Source organism: Psilocybe cubensis, chromosome 13 (genome assembly GCF_017499595.1).
Source record: "Psilocybe cubensis strain MGC-MH-2018 chromosome 13, whole genome shotgun sequence".
NCBI classification, from domain to species: domain Eukaryota; kingdom Fungi; phylum Basidiomycota; class Agaricomycetes; order Agaricales; family Agrocybaceae; genus Psilocybe; species Psilocybe cubensis.
The window spans coordinates 1,344,653-1,369,123 of NC_063011.1; the positions used below are offsets into that span (position 1 = coordinate 1,344,653).

Sequence of the window (24,471 nt, forward strand, 5' to 3'; positions counted from 1 at the left end):
TGTTGTGATACTGAATCAGAAAGATAATTTGGAGCAAATACTGCAAGCACTACCTAAATAACTGAAAGTGTGTTTAAATCTTTCATAGAAGATCGCTCCATGAACTTAACAGTTTACTGATTGGCCGTAGAAATAAGCCGCAGGAGGTGTAAAGTTTGGATTCCAGTTCAGGTTTTTTGAAAACTGAGTCGAGCCGGGACGAAGCACTCAAAATACTTGACCTGAATCAACCCGAATCGATTGCTCGTTGAGGAAACAGCCGGGATATTGAAGTGGAGTTCTAAATTCATTGGCGGCCTATTCCGGTGCTCCTTTCCATTCCGTTGTTGCCCAACGCCTCCTGTTCTTCTTGCTAACTGCTTCCTTTGCTGACTTCTTCTGACCATAATTCGAAGGCAAATTTTACAAGATAAAATGAACCTTAAAATCAGAATTTTGAAATGATACGTGGGCGATATTTCCTCGGACATCTTGGAGCAGTGGGAGCGCCATGGGCCGCAAATTTGTGAGTTGCATGGTTCGCATTTTCTTGTATACTTTTACCCTATATTGGCTGGGACATACCTTCAGAACACTACGATCTCTTTTCTATATCTCTCAAACATTTCCTCGGGCTACAATTGCTCAGCCGAGCCTCTTAGGAAGACAGTCTTCACGCTTATTCAGCGTCGCTGTTTAGGCTACCAGCAGGCTTTATGCCCTTTGTTATGCAAGCTGCTTACCCCAAGCATCCGGCCACCCATTCAAATCTACGGCTTATAGTTATTCTCTTCCATTCGAGATGATTCATCCGCAGGGATTTTGCCCGCTACCTGCTACGCTGCATTCTCCACTGCGATATTCATTCCAGCATCCTTTGGCAAGCCCTTCTGCTTGAGCTAAAACTCCTCGGGTTATCGTATATGATCAATGCAGTAATCAGAAGGATGGATTCAATACCCAAAACATGTTGATTCCCCGCCCAAATGACATCTCCAGTGTTTCAGCAGCCATATATTTTTCCATGTTTTCTTTCTTCACGACGCCAGGCCTTAAAAAAACACCGAACTCATATGGTCACATTCTCAGCGCGCAACCATTGACCGGAAGGATATGTTGGTGAATTCTCATTTTGACGTGATTCAGGCGGTACAGAATTTCTCTTTTCTAAGACGCTTCATGACGTAAAGACTGTTTCGCCATGGCGCCACCTGTCCTGGTAAACTCGGTAAAACCTCAAACTACCCCAAACGCGCAATGGCAACTACATTACTCGGCTGTACGTCATTGATGGAGAATAACAACCGCTTCCTGCATTTTCAGCACCTCATGGCTACAGTTAAACCCGTAAGATACCTTGACTCGACATTGTGTTCAGCTTCTATACGGTTGACGTTCTACGCTGGTGCTTTACTCCCACTGCCCGGTGTCGTAGCGGTCATTGGCTCGCCCCGTCTGTTCTATGCACCGCCTTCCGTCAAGGTTCATGTCGTTTTTTTCTGGGAAAGCACGAGATCTCTGTGAGGTACAATGAATATCTTTGCTGTCGTCGGATTCATATGTTCTGCAGGTGTTTTGTATGTTGATCATCAATTCTTGCTTGTGAACCATTACGAGCGGATTACCATCACTAGGTACGTTGACTTGTGCCCAAAGCGTTGCTGCCATTATGCAGACGGGGATGCCACTGGCCAATATTTCTCATTTCCCAGAGGATATATCGGGTCATCCTTAAGTCGGTTACTTCTGAACGGTGTATTTTAATTTCTCATGAAAACAGAAAAAATTGAAAGTCGAGATTGGCATATCATATACATCTTCCTCGACCCAGCTTTTCGCAGAAAAGTCTATCGAGACCCCAATCCTCTGTCTCTTGGTTCATTCTTCAGGCTAGCACAGGTGACTTGCCCAATGTTTGACCATTGAATTGATATAGCGTTAAGATTACACAGGTCTCACAGTTTCACCTGCTTGATGTCAATTATTGAACCTTCTGAATAATACAGAGGGCCTTGGGCGTACTAAGAATTGATGGTGCTACGTAGTACCGACACTGTCGGGATATATGAGAGCGACTTTAGGGTACAGGGAGTGGGACATGTGTGGCAATCTGATCTCAACTGCCTCCAAGGCAATTGAATGGCTAAATGCAACTGGGAGTGGTTTTCGTTCATTTCAATTGTCCATCCTGCGTTTAGACCCATGACGGAGATCCCGGTACGCCGGAGCTAATATTGAAGGTATGGTTTACATTCCTACCACCGGGACACGATACTAAGGTGATACTTATTTTCTTCCAACGTTAGTTCCACACACCGGACTACCAGAAAACTCATGATATTTAACACCTAGCCTGTTGATGTTATGCCTCAGTGTATCGTGTGCACCTCTACTTGGATATATACGACTTACGTACAACACAGTGAGGACGCTAATCTTTAGCCAGCAGTTCCGTGGGCGCTTCTTCAAGCCATATCCAAACTTTCTTGCATTCAAGGAGGTCGACTAATATCTGGACGGGCTCAAAATCTACAAATTTTGAGGTGGGTTCCATTTTTTGTTCACTATATATGGCGCCTAATCCGTTTTACTAGTACCTCTAGTAACCACTATAATTCAATTGTTTACGACGTAGCTAAACTTTACCCACAAGGATGGTGCATAACTTCGAGCAATTTTCCGGTGTTCCCCGAAAACATCGCGTCACCTAAAAGACATTCGCCTCAGGGAATAGGGGTATGCACAATCGGGAAGACCATTGTTGCTCACTTGTCTTTACGAGAAGACGACAGAGCGCTACAATATGCATAGGTACCGCGTGTTTTTTCTTTACAGGATGGAGATATCTGCCTATGGAGAGGGACAAGCGAGATCGTCAATCAATCCATGGCAAGAGGTAAAAAAATTATCAGGCCCGTGGAATTGTCCGGTTTTTATGTGAATGCCAAGTATGAAGCGGAATTCAGGGAGTACCGAGGAAAACTGTTCCCTTATGATAAGCTACTTGTGTTTAGATAATTTCCACTAGTCTCAACTTCCAATTGAGACAAATGATGGGGTTTTGTTGAAAAACATTTCAATATCAGTAGCTATGTCTATCACTTATGAAAAAAGAGTGAAAAGGTGCCCGGAAAGAGGAAATATGTAGACTACACTGGAAATTACCCTCGGAGCCGTACTAGCAAGAACCGCCGATCTGAGAAATTAAGACTCTGAAAATATCTATCACTGCTACCCAGTCAAAAAATCCCCTTGCGGTCAGAAAAAATTCTTGAAACAAAGATACTCAGTACAGCCCAATGTAAGGCGCAATGTAACTCATACATCTAAAGGATTAAATGTTCTGGACTTGGACGTTTTCGACGTTATGGTAATGACGTTATGACATTTTGTAGTGTGGATTTTAGCCGGACCTCCTTTCAACTGCAAAAAGAGCTTGAAACAGGGAATGTAGACTCAACAATTGCCAAATGCGAATTCATCGGCAACTAATTTTACAGCTGGTTAACACGGTACTTGATGTTATGTTGAGTACCCGACAGTACCCGTATTGCAGATCTATAAATAGAACACGCGCGAATTAGAACGATTGGGATAAAACCCGTCGGTGAAGAGCAAACGAGATTTATTACAGTAAGTTAAGTATCAAAGCTGTTTTATACCACGCAAAAAGGAAGATCCAATTGTGTTTCAAAATCTTTTAAGGAAGCTAGAATCTATGAAAAGAAGAAAGCATCCCAAAAGTAAGTCACAGTAAAGGCTGAACAATCACTAGCCAGAAATCGGTTTAACGTACATTATGACGATAGTCCCCATGGAACGTCAATATCTCAGGATTGATATCCTGCGATATAGTTCAGTGTAAGTCCCACACATATCTGTTGGGTCTTCCTAACTTGGTTCGAACCGATGATCGGGTTCGCAGTTTCCAGGTTGTGAGCCTCAGGATTCTTTCTGGAAGATACGTAGCTTTGCCAGTTTTAAAGCATATAAAAGCGAGCTGAAAATCTCTCAAGTCACTCATTAGCAAAACTTTCCTCTTCAGCATGACTCGCGACCTTCGTTGGCCAATTCCTACCTGCCCTCAGGGACTCACCAGCAAAACCTTCAAGCCACCTCCTATGGCCCCTTACATGAACCTTCCAAACATATTTGACTGGCATTTGCAGAATAGTCCTCAACATCCATTCTATGTCTACAGCAAAGGTGCTAACTCCAAGGATAACAGTATCACCACTGTTACATGGGGGGAAGCTGTTAAAATCATTTATCGTATAGCGGGCATAGTGTCCACTGCTGTAGGCCCAGAAAAGGAAAATGCCCCTAAGCCACTTGTTGGAATGTACTGCTCACTTGGTAATGTCATGGTTTCTACGTTTACTCAATATTACTGATTGATCAATAGAGAGTTTGACATATATGCTTACTGCGATGGGCGTTATTTGCGCCGGCTACACTGTAATTCTGCTCTCGGATAAAGCATCCCCTGCTACACTCGAGCACCTCATCGTTGAGAGCGGCGTAGCTCACATTCTCACGAATGCAGACGACGAAATTTTGGCTTCTCGACTATCCAATGTCCGGGAAAAACTCAAGCACGGTGTTACCGTTTCCACCATCCCATCTTGGTCTGAAATCTCCGGAGAGGGCGAGACATGTACACCTAAATTTGTTGAGCCTCGACTGGATGACGTATATTTGATTGTTCACTCTTCAGGCTTGTACCACACCATAACAATTTTGGCAACTAACTTACGGTCAATCAATAGGTTCTACAGCACTACCAGAGCTGAATCGATGGACTCATGGCATGATCTATAATCTCATGTGGAGCCCTTGTACGTATTCGTTTAACTATTGTCGTGTCTGGGCGTCCTTTCTCAGTGGTGTGTCTTCCAAAGGGTTTGGAGATAGGGAAATCTGTGGCGAGATCATGTCGACATGCTCTATTCCTATGGGTGGATTATCGGTTTTAATGCAAACATTACTTGGAGTTAGTTATTCGAGTTTCATTCTGTAATATGATACGTACTGACGTGTAATTGAATAGGCATGCAGCGGACTTATTACTGCAGGATTTCCACCATTAAACCGTAAACCAGAACCTACTTTAGAGAATGTTTGGAATACGCTGATAGTCACTGGATCCACATTCGGATACCTTCCCCTCCCATACCTAGCGGTCAGAACAGTTTTACTTTTTATAAATGACTCAGCTTACTCTTCCAACAGGTCTGGTCAGAGCAAGACGACAAGGTTCAAAGGTTATCCGAACTCAAAGGCGTTGTACGTGGGGCGTTGACTTCCTGAACTTAAACTGACCATTATTGTTAGTTGTTTGCTGGTGCTCCACTGTCTAAAGAGGTTGGAGACAAACTGGCCGCGAAAGGAGTGAATCTTATCTCTTTCTACGGCTCGTGAGTAAACATTGTTACAGACTATCGCCTTACAAATGCTTATTGAAGCATGAATTTTTAAAGTTCCGAGGCCGGGCAAATTGTCAGGGCCTTTAGACACAGTACGAAACAGTCTATCAGATCAGTACTAATCTTCTAATTATTATTTCAGAACACGCCGGAATGAACTGGGAATGGTTCGAATTCAATCCTCTTATTAATCCTTCACTTCGCAACGTTTCCGAAGACGGCGTCGGAGAGTTGGTACTAAAGGTACTTTAAATACATCAAGTATAGCCAAAACATCACTAACTGTACATAGTTTGGCCCGACACACAGAGCTACCAGATCGAATTGCACTGTGGATGATCTACCTGCATATGCTACAGGTGACATTTTGGAGCCCCACCCGACGATTCCACGCCTTTGGAGATACGTTTCACGCGTATCGGATCAAGAGACCATAGGTGCCAATGGACCGAAGGTATGTGGCACTCTGAAAAATTCTCAATCCACTCAACCAAAATTAAAACGATATTCAGGTCAATGTCGTGGCTATGGGTAAGAAGTTTTTTTAAGGATTATTAGGCTCACTAACTCACTCGATACATATATCGATAGCTCGAATTTTGATGACAGACCCACTCATCTCAGGAGCTGTGTTATTCTGTCACAGCGTTGGGGACTTGACCGTAATCGGAGTAATTATCGAGCCTGCAATTGAAAACCTCGTCACCCTCGACTCTGTCCGAGAATTCAAAAATGACATATGGAAAGTCATAACTTCTCTTGTAAATTCACAGCTCACCTTACTAAGTAACCTTTCTTCAGGCCGACTATCGAGAAGTACAATACTGTAGTCCACGTCCCGGCTAGGATATACAAACGAGTCAGTGAATATGCATTTATCGGTATATTGTGGTATTCATTGTCCCTCCCTTTATAGAATATCATCATAGCGTCGCCGCAAAGACCCTTTATCTATGGTGACAAGGGAATGCCTCGACGTAAGGATGTGATCAGAGCCTATAGTGCTGAGATAGAGGATCTACTTCTTTGATTTTGTAGAGCTGTGATTAAACGTCACATACAACGATATTTCTGGGAGGTATTTACATACCATAACTTTATGTACAAATCAAAATAGTGATATATACGCCGGGTGTAATTGACAAGAATTTGAATAAAGAGGCGTCGTATGACCATGATGATCAGTTAATGAATGCTAAGATAATAATCTGAGGCAACGTACGTTTAAAGCTGGAATAAAAAATTGTTTAGACTATCCAATTCCTGTTCAAGCCACAAACATAGCACTGAAAGAATTCACAATTGATTTCAAGTCAACTCAGTTTTCGATTTTTATCGGTATTTACGATCCGCTTTTAAATTGAGAGTCCGATTCAATGTCCGATAGGACGTGGCAAATATTCTTTCCTTCTCATCCAACATCCTGTTAATGAAGCACTACCCTGTATTGCATCACTTCTCTTTTCCTGCCTTGTATATACTGAAATTGGAATTGGTTTCTCTCATGCATTCCTCCGGCTCTTAGACAAAACTCTAAACAAACCTGAGAAAACCTCTCCAATCAGACGCCACGACCGGGATACTCAATAGCCGAGCTTTACACACAGGAGAATGGTCTACAAACTTCTTCACTCAGTATCACTTCGAAGTTCTCGACTTTCTATACCATGACATCGCTATCTACAACGGGGAAGGTGGCCCTTACCAACTACATCGTACGCTGTTCCGTACAGTTTGAAGAAACATGAGCTTGATCGACGGTCTAGAAAGAGACGCTTCAATCGAAGACAATCCCGGGGTTTGTCCTAGGGGTGTCCAATATTAACGAGGAAATATTCTTCGAAGGAGGAGGTTCGAGAATTGTCGATGATATCGAAAGTGGCGAAATCACCCCTGATAGCATCTTTTGGATATGCAGTCAAACTAAAATGATTACAGCGGTGCGTTATCAATCGAATAATCTTCATAACTAGGATTACTGACTATCCGAATCAGCTAGCTGTATTGAAGTTGATTGAGAATGGGACAATCTCGTTGGATACACCTGTCGGTAACTTCATCCCTGAATTCCGGAATCCCATTATAGTCGACAAAACCTCCACCCGAAATACAACTTTCCGGCCGGCGAAGACAGTGGTGACCGTCCAACATCTGCTTAATTTTTCCAGTGGATTGTTTTATCCTGTAGTTCGGGACAACTTAACAGGGTTGTCAGAGGGCTATTTCTCGAAGGAAATGCATGCGGCATCTGATCCACGTTCTCACTTTTTTAGCATACTCATTGTACGTTTACTACTAAGAAGCTCTTCATGACAACTTAGCTTTGATTCTCTAGGGAGACCTTCCGGCTCTACCTTTAAAGTTTGAGCCCGGGACCGACTGTAAGTCATTTCCTTTTTTGTTCCGTTCATCATACATTTACTCTCCGCAAGTCGTATATGGATGGAGCTCTGATGCACTGGGTTTCATTGTCGAAGAGGTTTCAGGATGTACTTTGGAAGAGTTTTGGTGAAAAAACTATCTCTCTGTTATCTTCATTTTCCTAATTTCTCGCTTTTTCGCAGCAAACAACACATATTCAAGCCACTGGGAATGGAAACCTCCTTTTATTTAACAGACAAATTGCGTAAACGCATGGTTGACCTCACTTATCGCCAACGTGACGGGACACTTAGCCCATGGAATGGTCAACTCAACATAATCGAACAGGACCCCGCCAAAGGTATTGGATGATGTTCATGTGTTTCTTGTTATTTTATTTATTCGCCCAGTTCGACTGCACCTAGGAGGAGTGGGTATGTACAGCTCCATGAGAGATTATCTCAAACTTCTCCGTCATTTATTGCAAATCCATGGTACGCTGGTTAAATTTCCCACTCCTTGATACGTGGGCGCTAATCGTGCCTTTCAGCTGGGCAACCTGTCGAAAGCCCTATTCTTAAACAAGAGACAGTCCATCAAATGTTTATTCCAGCACTTACTGATAAAGGTTCCAAATCGATATCGGATCTAGTCATGGTACCGAGTTTGCAATGGGGTACAACAATGGCAATTACTACCGAGGACTGGCCAGGACGACGCAGGGCAGGGTCCGTTTTCTGTAAGTGGACATAACTGAGCTCAGACGTGGTACCTCATACCTGACATGCCCTTTCATCATGGATAGGGGGTGGATGGGCGGGAACATTCCATTTCATTGACCCAACAAGTGGCATCGCCGTGGTATTTGGCATACAAATTGTTCCAACTGCAGACATGGAAGCACTTAAGGTCTGGTCCAAACTCGAGGCATTGATATACGCTGCCTTGATTCCCGAAACTCCCAAACCGAATCTTTGAGATATATAATAAAGTACGGTTTGAGTATCAACTTTAAATCCAATTGTCATCTTCTCGACAATGCTTTAGCCGAACATGTCGCTTCATTGCAAATATGATCAACATCTTCAACAAATTGGACTGAAAGGGATATGGCCAGAGGTCATCAGTGACTAGGACCCCTTCTTCGGCAGTGCCTTGAGGCGCGTCATGCCCTACACGCATGCTTCCTAGAAAGGAGTGATCGAACCGACAGATATGGTCTTTCTGACACGAGCTAACGAGGTGGACTTTATCTGTCGGCATGCCTGGAAACAGCCTTGAGTATATTGACTTGAGCTAAAAAGTCGCATACAGGGCACCTACCGCGTGTATGGTTCTAACACGATGGTGAGGTCATACCCGAGGTCCTTTTGGATAACATTCGTCCCATTGCAACCCTCCTGTTCTTGAGTTTATCTCATCCCCACGTCCACCTTTGCCCTGCAGTATTGCATACCTTTCTGGCAGCGATATCATTTCCCCTTACACGCCTACTAAAACGACTATCTGACTAGGGCACGTTTGACATCTTGTCTATGGATTCCACCTTCATCGCAGCAGCTGGTGCACGGGGTGTTGAAAGGAACGGCATGGTTACAGGACTTGAGCACAGTCCATATGCTGTTTTGGCCGTTGCTGGTGCCCGTGTTTACCATACCAAACTGAATGTCAAGGATAGCCAGTGGATATATTCCCGCTGGAAGGGAACATTAACATTCGGAAGGGACGTCGATGATCCAAATTCCGTCACCCAAGATATCAGTGAGACGGAGAGACACTGGTTCAGGCTCGCAGACGACGAGACGGGCAGGACAGTGTGGATGTTCAAGTTTCCGGAAAACTTTGAATATTCCGTGGATCGCCCGTTCTTCCACGTATTTCAGGGCAGGGTAAGCCACATCTGTGCAAGGCTCTGAACAACGCATCCGTAAAGCTCACTGTTTTATAGACCCGAACATATGGATTTCTCTTCAACGATGACGACGAGGCGTCTGTCTTCGGAAGAAAAGTGATGGGGAGGCTTTCTAGCGGTCGTGGGTCATTCTCACTCAAAGCTCGACACATATGGGCTAATCTTCTTCAAACGCACGTCGTAGAACCTGTTAGAAAGTCGCGAAGCCCTGGCAAATTGAGTGGCTCGAATAGATCGAAGTCTCTCACAGGGTCTATTTCGCGTTCGCTTATTTCCTCTCCCGCGCCCCAATCATTCAAGCATATCGCCCACGTTGGTGTAAATAAGGACGGCCTTTTTGAGGCCTCAAAGGATCTAGACAGCGCATGGAAGATCATGCTGGAAGATCTTCAAGGACACGGAGTCAGTGACGCAATTGTTGTCCGCCAGAGCAACTTTGTTGATGGCTTTTGGAAGGAGGTAGAAGCCATCCGAATGGTCGAGGGGTCCTCGGTAGAAAGATTTGATTGTAAGTGTTTTAATTTATGATTGAAATTGTTCATTGTAATAATTCTATTGTCTATGGATTAGTGAAGGACGTTTCCAGAAATATCGCTACAGTTACGGCATTATGAGGAGGAATGAAGGATGGGAAGGCTGTACTATATAAGATGTAGTGTACGATTATTTTGAATGGTGGGATGCTTCTGGGTATCCCGTAGCAGGTCTATAGGAATGCCATGGTATGTTAACTTAGAATCGAGTAATGTCACGCCCAAATATCCCTGTTAACGAATTCCGCAGAGAGTGAGTGATAATGTATACATATCAAGTGGTTTTGAACTTACAGTTTAGGAACCTAAGCATGGGCGCCAAATCAAGGTCAGTTTCCATGAAGTTAATTACATATTGCAACATACCAGTAGGTGGGAATTAAAATTCTGAAATAGAGTTAATTTGAAGTTCTACAGAGCAGAAATTTTGACGTACTTGTTCCTCCAGCTTAATGTCATTGTGAAATAGGCGGACCGCCATAGCAGCCAAGCCAAGCGCCCAGTCTCCTTTTGCATAAATCCACCATGTGTGCCATCTGCCGCTGGCCTATCATATATAGCTTTCCTACAACAATGTGTTAGTGCATTAGCGATGTTCCGTCATTATTCAATTTTTAGCACGGAATTATGATTACCAGTTTCCAATATACGCCAAACTTCCCTGGTTGATAAACTGGAAAGGTTTCGAGAAATCTTTATCTTTTTGCAGACTCTTGAATGTTTTGACGACATATTTGGCCTTTTGTGCAGCAACTAAATCCATCCAAGCTTGAGTCATCTATCAATAACCAAACAACATGAACCAGACCTTGGGCGGTGGCAGGTAATGCGACATCTTCTATACGTGCAGCGTCACCGATTGCCCAGACATCTGGGTCGGGCGTCCCATCCTTCATGACGACGTTCAGTTTAGTATCAGTGATTAAACTGCCAATGCAATCAGGATGTATTCAAAATTATATCGAAAGCATCGAAAAACCACTAACCTTAGCGTTTTTGGATCCTTTTTAGCGTCTGAGGCAGCTTTGACCACAGGATTTGGTGCCAGTCCGGTACTCCATACAAGAAGGCCAAAGGGGACTGCAAAATAAATCAGCGTTTAGCTCTGAAGACTACTAGTAAGAAGAGTTTGCCTTCTCCAGTCTCCCTAACAATCAGCTTTCCCTAAGTGTACTTCAGAAAGGTACACTTATCAAAAATCGACGATCATACATACCGATTCAATTCGGTCGACATGATGTTTAGTCAAGATAGTTATTCCCTCTTGAGATAGGTGCTCTTCTGTGTATCTTGGTGTAGATGAGTATTCATAGTCATATAAGTGGCTAATTGCACCTACTTCCTTAATGACTGGTCAAACGATCCAAGGATGTTGGGGGAGACATCGTAAACTGTAATCTTTGCAAATCTAGCGAGGTTGGGATATCTAGCTTTCATGTCTGTGTGGAGAAGATCTCGCAACTCCGCAGCAAATTCAATGCCAGTTGGACCACCACCTACGAAGTCATTCAGAGATTTTCAGGTAATTAAGGAGTCGTACTTACCGACGATGCAGAAATTCAGCAAATTGCGTCGCTGAGTTTCCGACAGGAAAGGTTGATTAGCCTGTTCAAAACACTCCAAAATACGACTCCGAATCTTGCGGGCATCCTTGACGTCTTTTAAAAAGTGTGCATGTTCTTTAACCCCAGGAATGTTAAATGCTGGAATCTTGTGATCAGCATGTTAACAAGATAGCGTATACTAAACCTTACTTTGAGAATAAGCTCCCACCGCTATGATCAGTTTGTCGTACTCGAGCGAGAATGAGGGTCCTGGGTTATGCTTGACAGAATCCTGACTTTCTGTAGGTTCAGCTCCCGGCGGTCGAGTTGCCGGCATCTATACGAAATAAGCATTATAAATCGCTTTGCTAGTAAGCCATTGATTGTACGAACGCATTTTAGCCGTTTCTGAGCGAAGTCTGCGAGAGAATAAAATGAATTTTTGATATGTGAGATTGAAATGTGTGCATACCGATTTCATCACACCATGCTTGATAGTAAGTCTAGTTTCTATTAAGCCTATCGTCACGTAATTCTCATTCTAAGTCGGACTTACGGCCTTGGGAGTGTATCGTCTGACCTGAGGATCATTAGGTGGAAACGTTTTTGGATAATAAACTGGCTCACTGGCTCGACTGCGCATCGAAGTTCCAAAGTCCCAACAGCAGTACTTGCCAGAAGCGGCGTGAAATTGAAGTATGTGTTGGGTGATATCATCGTCACATCTGAAAATTCAAGTTGAATAATTTAAAGTTAACATGTTAATCATGAACTGACCCCAGTGTTCTCTGTCAAGACCTCTAAGGACGTTGTAGCCCCCCCATCCCGAACCCAAAATCACAACGCGTTTCTTATGCTGTGCAGGTGGATTGTACCATCGCGCGGTAGCCTGGAGAACGCGGCTAGCGAATGATGGACGAAAGGGCGTACGCTGTGTGTTGATGATTGGCGACATAAGCGGATACCTGAGGGGAGACATTCCTCCACTACGTTGCCGCCTTTTAAGACACGGAAATTAGATAACCTATTGGCGCCAACGGAAGTATGAGCATCACAGCACCGGGGGGATACGGGTGCGCCACAAATGCAAGTTATCATGTAATCCGGCCATGAGCAGAACACTTCCGACGAGAAAGGGCCTGAGGAGCGCAGGATATTGGTGTCTCCTGAAGGTGATAAGGACACCAGAATGCAGGATTGTTTTCATGATTTGCGTTGCATTGCGTACGAGACCTCCGTATTCCAGACTCGAAGTGCCCGACGCCGAGATGTAAAGCCAATAATAAGAGAGTACTTACTCCGAACTGCACCTGAGTGTCAATGGTTGCAAGGCTAGAGCAGATACTTTCTGTCCAATGAGAAGATTTTTCGGGGTAGATTCCGTGGATAACAGGATAGTCGTAGATTCACAATTCGTTGTTGTTTTGTTTCTGTCCATGATGTCATCCATGATTCTCTGAAATGCAACTCAAGGCCACTTTCAGTGTCAGTTCTGAAAATACCTGCTGCAAAAACTATGATTACTATAGCATCATGTCCAGTTTTTTACTGGCAAAAAGATGGTTTGCGGCATTTGCGGACGCCTTCATTTTGCCCTCCGTTCCGTCGTTCTCCGATGCGATTTCCTATCACCTGCCAGCCAAGGGCTTAGTTACATGTCTAGTAGTATAACAAGGTATTGAGTGTGTTCTCTGACGTTAAACAGTGAACGATTGTGTGAATTTAAATGAATGTTCGCGATTGGAACTAGGTGAAGAGTGGGAGTAAGTGTAAACACAAACTGCGAGTGGATAATTTCGACATCCTGCCGCCCTGATTGGACCAGAAGATATCACGGCAGTTGCCGCAAGCGCCACTGAAACAGTGTGCACAGCACCGGTTGAGCGTTGTTACTCACTCTCTAGAGTTGAAAAATTATCGGCCGACTGTTATTCATAAGTAAATTGAAAGGTGGCGGAATTTAGAGCCGATAATCTATGGGCCAATTACAAGTGGTGGAACAGCGGCAATGTTCAAAGATATTCATTGGTTTTCCGGGTTTTCCGACTCGGCCACGATTTCAAAACCACTTTGATTGGCTATTGACCGAATCACACTCCGAGAACCAGTATAAGGCGTCAATATGCTCATAATGCTGTAGTATGATAAACATAAGAGCACTCGGGTGGGGTTAATAAAAATAGGTGGTACTGAGTAAAATGCGTAATTAATTGACCAGTCAAATCATTAGGTGTTCTAACCGGAGTGAGTGGCCTATCTATGACTGATAAAGCTGAATCGGGACCGAAGAGAGCGTCTCTATAGGCGTTAAACTGAGTTTATACCGCCGGAATGAACGATCGAAGGAGAAGGTTCTATGCAGGAGACTCGGGCATCTTCACAGAAGCATCGACAATTTTCGCTTGAACAGCGAGGCTAATAATTGTTATAGAGCTGATTGGTTATATCTTTGGTACCAATAAAGAGGATACAAAATGCATTTGTTAATGAGCCTCAGAAAAGCCCAAGATGTGTGCGTAAGGGTCACCAGGATTCAATTAATAAATTGAGGACGTGTAATTAATGTTCAACACGGGAAAGGTTAATTTTTTGACTCGGGTGATAAGCACAATAAATTTGTCACTAACCACTAGGCAAGCATCGACCACTGATGATTCCCGCAAACTGACTGTTCGGCATCTGCCGCGGCTGGCGATCAACTCTGACGCCGATGGCAAGGGCGACCAATCAACATTCTCTTCGACGCTGGACTGATGTTGACCTCGGAGTGTTGACCACTCACTCCAATGGCGCACACACTTCTCAGGTGCTCTATGTACAGAATCGTACGGCCCAACGTTGCTTTCGCTTTCAAAGCTGCTCGTCGATCACAACATTCGATTCCTTTGTTTATCATGAAACATGTGAGCCCCCATTTCTGCATGGAATCCTAAACAGTGACTTACAACCTCTTTCCTGGTCGTGCAGAGTTTGTGAGGATACCTACGGTTCGTTTATAACATTTCAATTATACGACTACCCCAGTAACTGACGTCAATGATGATAGGTGGAGTCTTCATCCTCAATTTATAGCTCAAGGCCTTGAACGATATCATTGCTTTCCCCACGAAATCTCTGGCTACGAAAATGATATACGACAAAAATCCTCCGTACCCACATTATGACCATCTTCCCTATGCAAAGGAGCCTTGGAAGTCGATCTATGTTTTCTATCGCCTATTCACCACTCTCGCTTTGGTACCATTTTGGGTAGTCACTTATTCCGTTCTGCCAAGACGTTACCGACCTCGCGCATCATGGAACCTGCGGCAAATTGTGAACGTCAACTTCACTCGACGTATCTTCAAGGTCACCGAAGTCGCAGGTGTAACGTGGGGCACTCGGGACCCAACCGTTGCTCCAGACGCACATAGTCTGAAAGAGACCAGGTTCGAATGGGTTGAGCCTCTTCCCAAGGAATTTCAGACAGGCATTGTCGTTGACAGTGTCCCTTTCACTCGTGTTGGGTGTTATATATGGCCCAAAGATGATCACCCGAAAATCAAGAGAGTCAACAAGAGCGATGACACCCGGGACTTGATTTCCCATTTAGACTTGGAGGCAGGCTCTGACGACGTTCCTTTGATTGGTATATTTATGCATGGAGGTGGATATTGCCACATGTCTGCGCATGAAAGCAGTCGTACCTCGAGGATACCCAGAAATCTAGTGAAGGTGAGGTGAAATTCTACATGTGACGTCAGTGAATCTCAATTGACATTCTGTGTAGAGAAAGATTTTACACAAGGTCTACGCAGTCGAATATCGATTACTCCAGCACGCACCATTTCCTGCGGTTGTTCAAGACGCGGCCGCAGTCTATGCACATGTTGTGAAACAATACAGGATCAAAAAATCGCAATGCAAGATAATTTTGATTGGCGATAGTTCCGGAGGCAATCTTGTTCTTTCGTTGGCCCGTTGGCTTAGAGATGAAGGTCACCTCCCCTTGCCTCACGGGCTTCTCCTTTTATCTGTGAGTCGTAATAGGGTGTGTACGATATGACAGTCCTGATTTTACGATTAGCCCTCTTGTGATACATCGCATGCCCTTCCTGAAACCCTTTCTTCGTATATACCCCGTCCAAATCAATTCACCGATTACCTTGTGGATACCCCAGAACCGCGAGCACTACTCCAACGAACATTTCTCGGTTTCAAATACCACCCAGATTCGCCCAGTATTGATGAAGAGCGGCGTCTGATGCAGGTGGTTCATTCAGAATATGTGTCACCTTGTTCCCCCATTGTACTCAAGCGGTGGGGCCACGATCTAAAGCAGGATCCTGAAGGAGAGCATGAAGCCCGTTTCACTCGACAGATTCTCCAGCGTCTGCCCACGTACCTGCGAAGCAATCGAGCGCCCGAAAATCTAAACGTCGTAACTGCCCAAATAGAAGTGGACGGGGATAACCCATACCACAAATCATGTCGTTTCCCAAAACTTTTCGGCGACTTTCCTCGTACGCTTATTATCTGCGGAGACGCGGAGAGGCTGGTTCGAGAAGTGCGAAGTTTGGTCGCAGCTATGACTACGGATGGAGTCGATTTGCAAGTGCACTGGGCACGCGATGCATGCCATGATCCCTTGATGCTGAGCGAATTTTGGTGGGATCGAACAGTTCTGGAGGAAATATGGCAGTCCGTTGAAGCATGGGTCAAGGGCTTTGAAGGGTATAATATCAGCAGCGAGTCTAGCGACAGCAGCCTTGACTCCCATTTGAATGTTCATCCTGAAGCTGCCGCTGCCATCAAGGCGGGTACTTTGGAGGGTTAATCATCTATTCAGGGTTTACCAAATGTTCTGGACTGTGGACAAGCCGAACTCGCTTACTTTACGCAAACGGCGATCAAACATTGTAGCAATACATTCGAGGTTACTAATTTGTTAACCTTTTGTGTCAGTGTATGTTGTAAAATTATCACGCTCTGGTTTCTCACTTACTCCACCTTTCAATGGTCCGTTGGTGCAGAGGGGGAATTATGGAATTGCACCCATTTTCACTTCTTCCATGCAACTAATGATGCGGCCGTATTCCCAACATAATTGAATCTTACCTTAACTACTGACTAGCACTGTTCATGCTGATTACTTTCGTCGTACATATGCCTTTCTGAATCTTATCTGATAACTTAATGCGTGTGCTGGAATCTGTTGCTACGAAAATACACACTTCTTAGACTCCGCCCACTTTTTTATGGCTGAGCCTAGCTGAGCCTGTGAAACTCAGGTGGATTTGCGCAGTATTTAGCAAGTTATGTAAAGCAAAAAGTCCGAATGGCCGATTCTTACCAGTGACTCATACTCGATCGGAGATGTTGGGTTATAAAATGGACGCCCAGTAGGGGTTTATGGCCCTAGGGCATATACCTATTTTACGTACTGTGATCTCGATAAATATGGCAGGATCATTTGACCTACCCGCATATCACTCTACTACTTCTCTACCGGGTTATTCGAGCAAACTTTCAGATGGCGAGCAATTGCTTGAATATACTCCCCATCGACCATCGTATAGACGCCCTTCTTCAGTATACATTCGAAAGGAGGGAAGAACTACCGTTGTCTTGAACAATCAGAAAGAAGGTACTGCTGTTCCACAGTACGGCCGTCAAGGAACAATAAATGGCACAATTTGCTTTGAAAATAGCGACAATATTCTCGAAGTAATCATGGAGGTACAAATTCTAGATCGTTCATGCCCTTTCGGACATAACTCACTACTTATTGGATTCATTGTAGATACAAGGAACAATGGATATTTTTGTTTCGCAGGCTGGCTACAAGTCACTCACGATATTTGAGGTCAGCTATCCGTTGTGGTCCCCGTTGTCGCCAGATGAACGGCAAACTCAGAGTTGTCCGTCTCAAATCGCGTTTTCGAAAACTTTACATACGACCTTTAATACAGAGGACGGTCGTACTTTGCCATTGCCTCCTACCTATAGCTCACCGCGTCTTCATTTGGCCGGGCCTCAGGCAATGGTTTCCTACGAGTTACGAATTATTATAAAATGTAGTCGCCATCCGAAGCTCGCAGCTTGGACGAAGACTCGACGGTAAGTGTGCATACATCATACTACCGAGAAAAATTATAAATACTTCAACAGAATATCAATACCATTCCAATACGTGCCCAGAACGAGGGCACACCAACCTATTACCTCATATTCATCCTTCCCATCTTCTATTAAAAGTACACCGGAAGAATGGCATCAAACTGTTGTCCCAATTCCTGATAACCAGGGAAGAGAAAAGCTTTATGGCTTGGTGAGTCCGCCGGCTAGCATCGTGCTTGCTTTTTTGAGAATAAATCAATTTCTGTATCATGTAGCTCTTTTTGCCCGGCCATCGTATATACGGCCTGGGGGATATAATCCCGTTTCATGTCCAGTTGACAGGTGATACCGAAGCTCTTCAAGAGCTTCTCCCGAGTGTACGCGGCTCGATGTCGTCATCTTTAGATCCTCGAGAATCCTCTTCTAGAGCGCCTATACTGGACCACGCACGGATTGAAGTCGTTTTGCTACGCCAAGTTACTGTGCGATACAAATTATTAAAGTCCTGGGAAGATACCGTTATCGGTAAAGGCATAATGTGGTGGACATTTCCGGAAGTAAGCTCCAAATTTGAAGACAGGTGCTGCATAGACTGGGATGGTGAGCTAAGATGTCAAGAGGGAATCACTGTAGGAGGATTTGATGCAGGGAACATACATGTCAAGGTAAGTAAACTGCATGACATATTTCTAATGGAAGCTTAATGGTTTAATATGATTGGACCAGGACTTTCTTGTACTTAAGATCATTCCTACCCATTTTTCATGTCCTGTCCAGACAGTACGGAGTACGGTTCCTATCAGGCTTGTCACAGATTCCTTCGATGGTGCAGACTTTTGAATATCAGAACCTTTATCACGGTTGCATGGATGTAGGGTAACTAGGAGATAAACTGAGAAAGAAGGCGACGACTTAATTAACTACAAGGTGCAAATGGCCTTTGAAGACGCGTCCTAGTCTCTCCTAGACAGACTTCGGTATGATGTGAAGCGTTCACGATTCGTGACACGCGTTTTGCCGGAATGCCGCTTGCTTACTAAGGTTGATGGCAATGATGGGGGTTTATGGTCAATCGATTTCCGATACCCATGCTACCCATCTTCTGTTATGGTTGTGTAGAGAAATAGGGTCAGAGAACGTTTTGTAAATCGTTTTCCTTAATTTTCTTTTAATAAGGGGCCGAACTGAATAATTTATTATATTACCCCTGTCGCGCAGGGTTCGGAAGTTTCCGTTCGGTGTTCCGACTTAGACATTTTCACTCTTCTCACTAGGACGCCACTTGGTTCGAAATTTCATCTTATCTTACAGTTTCTCGAGTAATCTAAAGCGCATCGTTGTTTTTTAAAATCTCCTTTGCATGATCTTTGGCAGCATCAGATACCCTTGGATCTGGCATGGAATAAGTCACCAAATAGCAAACGCAAGAAAATTGTGGGAAAACGTACTGTTGATAGTCGCTTTGTAACCCCCAAGGCGATGATGCTCCGTTTTCTCCCTGTCATGATTAGAATATATTAGGTTGGTGATTTTGTTTCAAGATCAAGATCGTACTCCTCTGGGTTACCAGGGCTGCGAGTGGAAGCTAATATCTCATAAGCACATCGTGAATGGAAATATTCTCGCGCAGAAACGTACCAGTAGAAGAGCTTCCTTTGACACCTCTGGACGGAGGTTCGCCTTCAGCATTTACCCCCATTTCGTTAAGACGTTCAATTGCACGACTTTTAGCTTCCTCAGACACAGATGGGTTGCGTATAGTTGCCTTTAAACCAGCAGCAACGCGCTCGGGGTTTTTGATATGATCTAGAATTTTTACATCAGGTACTGCTATATATGAATCGAAAAAATACTCGCCAGACATCGAGGGTAAGGCGAGTTGAATAGTAAGAATGTGTTCTCTGAAATTGGGTCAACGCATGAAAATGTATTTGTATTCCAAACCCTATGACGTCCCCATAAGCCACTTCATTCTCAGACGTCTGTGGATCCTGACACCGTGCTCTCGATCTCGTTCAGCATGGATTCATCTTTACCCTCGATCTTGATTCCATATGCTAGATGGTCTCCAAGCGAAAGAAATTGCGATCTTCTGCTACAAGTTCATTCAATCACTCAATATACATGACGTTGAAATATTTATCACAAAACAGACGATGCCACCTCAAGTACTTCAGTCACGATTTTCCGCAGACCCTTCTATTTTTTCTGCGATAGCGGAGGTATGGCTGCTGGTTCTATCAACCTTGTTGGAAATGGAATCTTCTATGCTTTCTGCCATGTTCTGCACGTGTTTCAAGTGACCGATATGCGCAGGTTTGACTTGAATGTTGAATGGGAGTTTAGGATGAAGTTAGTGAGATAAGCAGACGTTGTATAGAGACTTACCTTGCTCATTCCTTGCATTGTCTGTTTTTTGCAACTGTACTTTCGACTTTGAGCTCGAGTTGTCAAGAAATTTCCCCAGTTCATCAACTTGCTGTTGCTTCGCTACGTCAAATATTTAGCGGTCAATGGAATGATTGCTATCAATGATTACAATACCCACAGTAGCCTGACATCGTGCGATTCTTCAAGAATTGGACGTTCTGCGAAGTAAGGTGGTAAACAAAATAAGGAGCGTGATTTGTGAGCGGAGATATTGGGATGAATGGAAGTTTCAGACAGTGACTCAAGTTCCTCCTACTCTCCCTTGGAGCAAGTTAAACATTTTCCGCCATGGAGGAGCTGAATGACAGAAGCTACACCCGCACTCTCCACAGGTACACTGAAATTCGCACAATTATAGGATGGAAAGCCAATGAACATTGTATGGCATGGATCTCATACAATCAAGTTCGACTTAAGCTACGAGAGAAAGGGGCGAAGGATGAACATTTCTACAATTATCCCATGAACTTGCCATGGAGTTCTTCAGTAGGGAGATTGTTTTCTGCTTTCTCTTTGGTAGTCCCTCTGACTTTGTGATCTTGACAAACGATTCATATCAGGAAGAACTAACTGCAATAGTTTTAATGCACTCACTCATTTTGATGCTATGGCGATCTGCCGCAGGTTGGTTCGCTCTCGGGCCCGTCGGTGCACTGTCCCTTTCTCCCATAGCGAATCGTTCGAAAGCCTCGTCATTGTGATAGATATTGCTTCCATCAGTACCCTCTCCCTCAGCACCGTGTACGCGGTGCTTGTGCATATGCGGTGCAGGCTCTGAAGAGACATGATAGAGTACTCAGATCTTTGATAATACCGAAAGAAAACTTATACCGACCTTTAGACTGTTTGAGGGCATCGAGTTTTGCCTCAGCTATCTGTTGCTCCAATCTGGAAGAGCCTGGATCTTGCATAGTGTGCTTGAGAGTATCGATTTCTTGCCTTTCTTTTTGACTGAACTGTGTATTTTGACCTATACGTGCGCCGCTTCTGTAAGTCAAAGGTGGTTTGTGGAAAAAAATTCAAAAAACTCACGTTCTGATGACATATTGAATTTGAGAATGACTGTAGGAGTTGAAGATGGTGGTCTAACTTGCTGAGATCTTGGGGGTTATTAACGCTTGAACAGGCTGGCATTATGTCATATATTAGACAATGTGAACCCCACCGTCTGACGAACCTCCACAAACTACACCACCGCAGGCACGTGTTTAAACTCATCTCCAAAAATAACCACTTGTGCATATTTTGGACGATAATTGACTGGTATCCGAAGATTCAAGAGATGCATGGAAATGGCCATAGTTTATATGAGCAGATTTCGGAGGTGCCATTACAATAGTATCATCATAACAGAACCATAGGACAATATATTGGCATAGTGATTCTCTCAGCGCAGTGACAGCTTGATATAACAACAGAGATTTTTTAAGAGATGCACTTACACAGCCGGAAAAATACACACGGAATAGAGAGGAGATAATACCTCTTTTACTATCAAAGCGCAATATGTTATAATCCAACCTCGCGTTTTCTGAAATCAAAACTTGATCCGCCCAGGCATCATTCACGAATTACAGATGGATACTGCGCAATTGTTGTAAGAAGCATTTGATACACTTAAGGGTCTGCTTGTGCCCGTCTGGCATGTCATTATACACCCTATATTAGTACAGCGCGTTTTGCCCTTGTTCTAGTATTACAGTACTTGAAGAAGGAGGCTAAACAAAACACAGTGTTCGCTCTCTCGAAACATCCGAATGTGATCCAGTTCGTTAAATAAGAGATTCGCGACCCAACTCCGGAAACAGTTTGATGATGCCCATGGTGGTAGCGTGCATAGGTTATCTGTGGCGTTCAACATGCCATTGATCATGATTGATGAACACGAACCTTCCTAAACGGGAAAGAAGCCAACCACGCACAGCCTTATCTGTGGCGCACTTTGGGCAAACTTTTGTTCCAGAACCTAGAAAAGATACCTCTTGTCCAAGATAATATCCAATAAATACTATAAGAGCAGTGTATATTCTATGCGCTAATTTTTACTGAAGATGTGAGAGGACTGGGCGATCAGAATCTTGTCAACACTTTAACATTGGACGCATCCTTTAAATAGCCTAAGTTGATATGCATATAATCCTGCTTGCAGCAGGCGCATTTACTGTCAGGAGAACTGTTATAAATATAATGAATGCTCGAGAAATGACATCCAAGAAGTGTGAAAGTATAATAGATGTGTGATCCAGATATAGAGAGACCGTAAATAACAAACTTCAACAGATTGCGCTATTGTCGCAACACATTCAAGCTCCTGTGCTACTCTAGAAATTGTAGACATATGTCAACTGGACTGTCTGCCGTTGTCATTATGACCAGCTAAAATAATTTGCATCGTTATGTGCCGCATCTTGGGTCGTTCCCTATGCTGGAAATGCGGATAGAAATTTGTTTACTTCTTTGTCATTTCAGTTGAAGATCAAGTGCTTCCACGCCGTATAACCGATTTTCCAAGTTTGAACGTTTCCACTCCAGTTCATCTATGCTACTGTATTCAAAGCTCTACACTAATAACTTTCTTACATTTTCCTATATTACATTGTTTTTGTTTATATTCAGCGATAGAAAAAAATGCCGATGACGCGGAAGTATGGCGTATTTTACTTTTAGTACAGGCTATGCACAGCAACTTTATGACAGACCAGTCTCCAACGAGTTACCCTTGTAATCCGGAATGGCATGTGGACTGTGAACGAGTATCAGAAGGCACCTGTACGAACACTGCATGTATATAAACTATGTTCTGTAGATGTGCAGCTCCATGTTTCTTGGCCCCTACCTCCTGTCAAACTCAACGTCTTATTTACTTCTCACTTTACCCCGAATGAAAGGAGAACTACACAGCGAAGAGAGAAAAAGCAAGCACGTCCACTATCGCGCCAGACATAAGAAACTCGAGCACCTCAAAAAGAGGGTAAGTACCGCACTTTCCATTCATGATGTCCAATAGACACCTAATTAAATAGTTTCAGATGACAGAGCACGGTTTTAAGGAGAGAATTATGGTAGAGGATCCCCAAAGCCAAGCTTCAGAGCCAAAGTACTGCAGCGTACTTTTGGATAGCAAAGAGATCCATATCATTAGAATGACGCGAAAGAACTACGTTTCTGCACCAAGCGAACTTGATGACATAGTTTGCTTTCACGAAATTACCGCCTCTAGTGACACGACTCAATCGGCCGACACGGAGCAGTTGCAACTTCTCCGACAATACCAACAGCAGTCAATATCAGACACGCCGGAGAATCGTCATGTACTCCCGGAGGAAGGATACGAATCCTCTGCCGTTTTCCGTCGATATACGATGCGGGACCATGAATGGCCCGGTCGAAGTCATTCCGATCATTGTATTACACAGACCTACCCACCATCAGCAAGCTCCTTGTTTGCCGCAGACGTTGAGAAAGAATTTTGGGGTATGCACGAGGCGAGTATTTTTGTTTGGCTTATCCGATAACTGCTCTTGAAAGTTGACACCTGTGGCCATAATTAATAGTATGAAGTTCCCACCGTTAGCACGAGTCTGTATAGGTCCGGCATCGTCTCAGGAGGATTGCCTTTGATTCCAAATTCCAACCATACGGCCCAGCTACAGAACCCACCCTTTCCACTGTATACCGAGCGAGCCATAAACGCACACACATACCTTGCCACTCCTGCCGATATACCTTTGTTATCTCAATCATCTCAGATGACCCCACAGTCCTCCACTTTCTACCCCAATCAAGGAATCTAAAACTAGATTCGAGCAAAGACTTTGCACAATCTGAGCATGACAAGCAGTTGAGTGCTTGCCGTTCTTGCTTGTCGTATTCGTATCCAACACCCAACTTACTTTATTGGTGTCACCGTCACGTCCATCTAGCTAGTAGTTTACATCTCGTTTTAGCAACTTCTTCCTAAAATTATGTTTGTCAACAGTGGATCTTCTTGGTACCAAGCTTTGAAACCATATTTTTATTAACATTGGCTCACCTCAAAAACGTTCAACTGAACCGTTGATGAGTTCTAAGAGGTCTTCGTACCGTCCTTCATTTAACAACAGAGGCCAAGTTACATATAAAATCTCACCGGCAACACAATCAAATACGATGGCTTTCGGCAGGCCTATTCGAGATGGAGATCGACG

At 43.9% G+C, this 24,471-nt stretch overlaps 8 protein-coding genes across 8 annotated transcripts; 5 read left to right on the top strand and 3 right to left on the bottom strand.

The window, feature by feature from the left end:
* Positions 1 to 4,025: 4,025 nt before the first annotated feature.
* JR316_0013159 (Adenylate-forming reductase Nps10) lies at positions 4,026 to 5,953 on the top strand (the record flags this gene model as incomplete). The annotated part of the gene is made up of 11 exons (XM_047898771.1): positions 4,026 to 4,335; positions 4,385 to 4,636; positions 4,749 to 4,817; positions 4,881 to 4,972; positions 5,030 to 5,161; positions 5,212 to 5,265; positions 5,314 to 5,396; positions 5,460 to 5,497; positions 5,548 to 5,648; positions 5,698 to 5,859; positions 5,918 to 5,953. The coding sequence occupies 11 exons, from the start codon at positions 4,026 to 4,028 to the stop codon at positions 5,951 to 5,953; spliced, it is 1,329 nt and encodes a 442-aa protein (XP_047742319.1).
* A 3,348-nt stretch (positions 5,954 to 9,301) lies between these two features.
* On the top strand, positions 9,302 to 10,292 carry JR316_0013160 (uncharacterized protein; the record flags this gene model as incomplete). Its single annotated transcript, XM_047898772.1, has 3 exons — positions 9,302 to 9,655; positions 9,715 to 10,186; positions 10,249 to 10,292. The coding sequence occupies 3 exons, from the start codon at positions 9,302 to 9,304 to the stop codon at positions 10,290 to 10,292; spliced, it is 870 nt and encodes a 289-aa protein (XP_047742320.1).
* A 118-nt stretch (positions 10,293 to 10,410) lies between these two features.
* On the bottom strand, positions 10,411 to 12,710 carry JR316_0013161 (putative NADH dehydrogenase; the record flags this gene model as incomplete). Its single annotated transcript, XM_047898773.1, has 15 exons — positions 10,411 to 10,442; positions 10,564 to 10,598; positions 10,648 to 10,776; positions 10,847 to 10,964; positions 11,020 to 11,138; positions 11,198 to 11,291; positions 11,424 to 11,500; positions 11,551 to 11,707; positions 11,756 to 11,914; positions 11,966 to 12,092; positions 12,149 to 12,174; positions 12,228 to 12,258; positions 12,312 to 12,335; positions 12,383 to 12,480; positions 12,533 to 12,710. The coding sequence occupies 15 exons, from the start codon at positions 12,708 to 12,710 to the stop codon at positions 10,411 to 10,413; spliced, it is 1,404 nt and encodes a 467-aa protein (XP_047742321.1).
* A 1,858-nt stretch (positions 12,711 to 14,568) lies between these two features.
* On the top strand, positions 14,569 to 16,571 carry JR316_0013162 (Monoterpene epsilon-lactone hydrolase; the record flags this gene model as incomplete). Its single annotated transcript, XM_047898774.1, has 4 exons — positions 14,569 to 14,658; positions 14,828 to 15,469; positions 15,525 to 15,770; positions 15,822 to 16,571. The coding sequence occupies 4 exons, from the start codon at positions 14,569 to 14,571 to the stop codon at positions 16,569 to 16,571; spliced, it is 1,728 nt and encodes a 575-aa protein (XP_047742322.1).
* Positions 16,572 to 17,194: 623 nt separating this feature from the next.
* On the top strand, positions 17,195 to 18,694 carry JR316_0013163 (uncharacterized protein; the record flags this gene model as incomplete). The annotated part of the gene is made up of 5 exons (XM_047898775.1): positions 17,195 to 17,473; positions 17,538 to 17,854; positions 17,906 to 18,065; positions 18,130 to 18,519; positions 18,581 to 18,694. 5 exons carry the CDS (start codon positions 17,195 to 17,197, stop codon positions 18,692 to 18,694), a joined length of 1,260 nt encoding a protein of 419 aa, XP_047742323.1.
* Positions 18,695 to 19,178: 484 nt separating this feature from the next.
* Positions 19,179 to 19,718, bottom strand: JR316_0013164 (Conidiation-specific protein 6; the record flags this gene model as incomplete). Its single annotated transcript, XM_047898776.1, has 4 exons — positions 19,179 to 19,246; positions 19,303 to 19,352; positions 19,409 to 19,439; positions 19,493 to 19,718. 4 exons carry the CDS (start codon positions 19,716 to 19,718, stop codon positions 19,179 to 19,181), a joined length of 375 nt encoding a protein of 124 aa, XP_047742324.1.
* A 110-nt stretch (positions 19,719 to 19,828) lies between these two features.
* Positions 19,829 to 21,329, bottom strand: JR316_0013165 (uncharacterized protein; the record flags this gene model as incomplete). Its single annotated transcript, XM_047898777.1, has 9 exons — positions 19,829 to 19,949; positions 20,050 to 20,176; positions 20,243 to 20,344; positions 20,403 to 20,442; positions 20,591 to 20,621; positions 20,753 to 20,822; positions 20,879 to 21,058; positions 21,120 to 21,254; positions 21,317 to 21,329. 9 exons carry the CDS (start codon positions 21,327 to 21,329, stop codon positions 19,829 to 19,831), a joined length of 819 nt encoding a protein of 272 aa, XP_047742325.1.
* A 1,836-nt stretch (positions 21,330 to 23,165) lies between these two features.
* Positions 23,166 to 23,799, top strand: JR316_0013166 (uncharacterized protein; the record flags this gene model as incomplete). Its single annotated transcript, XM_047898778.1, has 2 exons — positions 23,166 to 23,255; positions 23,314 to 23,799. The coding sequence occupies 2 exons, from the start codon at positions 23,166 to 23,168 to the stop codon at positions 23,797 to 23,799; spliced, it is 576 nt and encodes a 191-aa protein (XP_047742326.1).
* Positions 23,800 to 24,471: the final 672 nt, after the last annotated feature.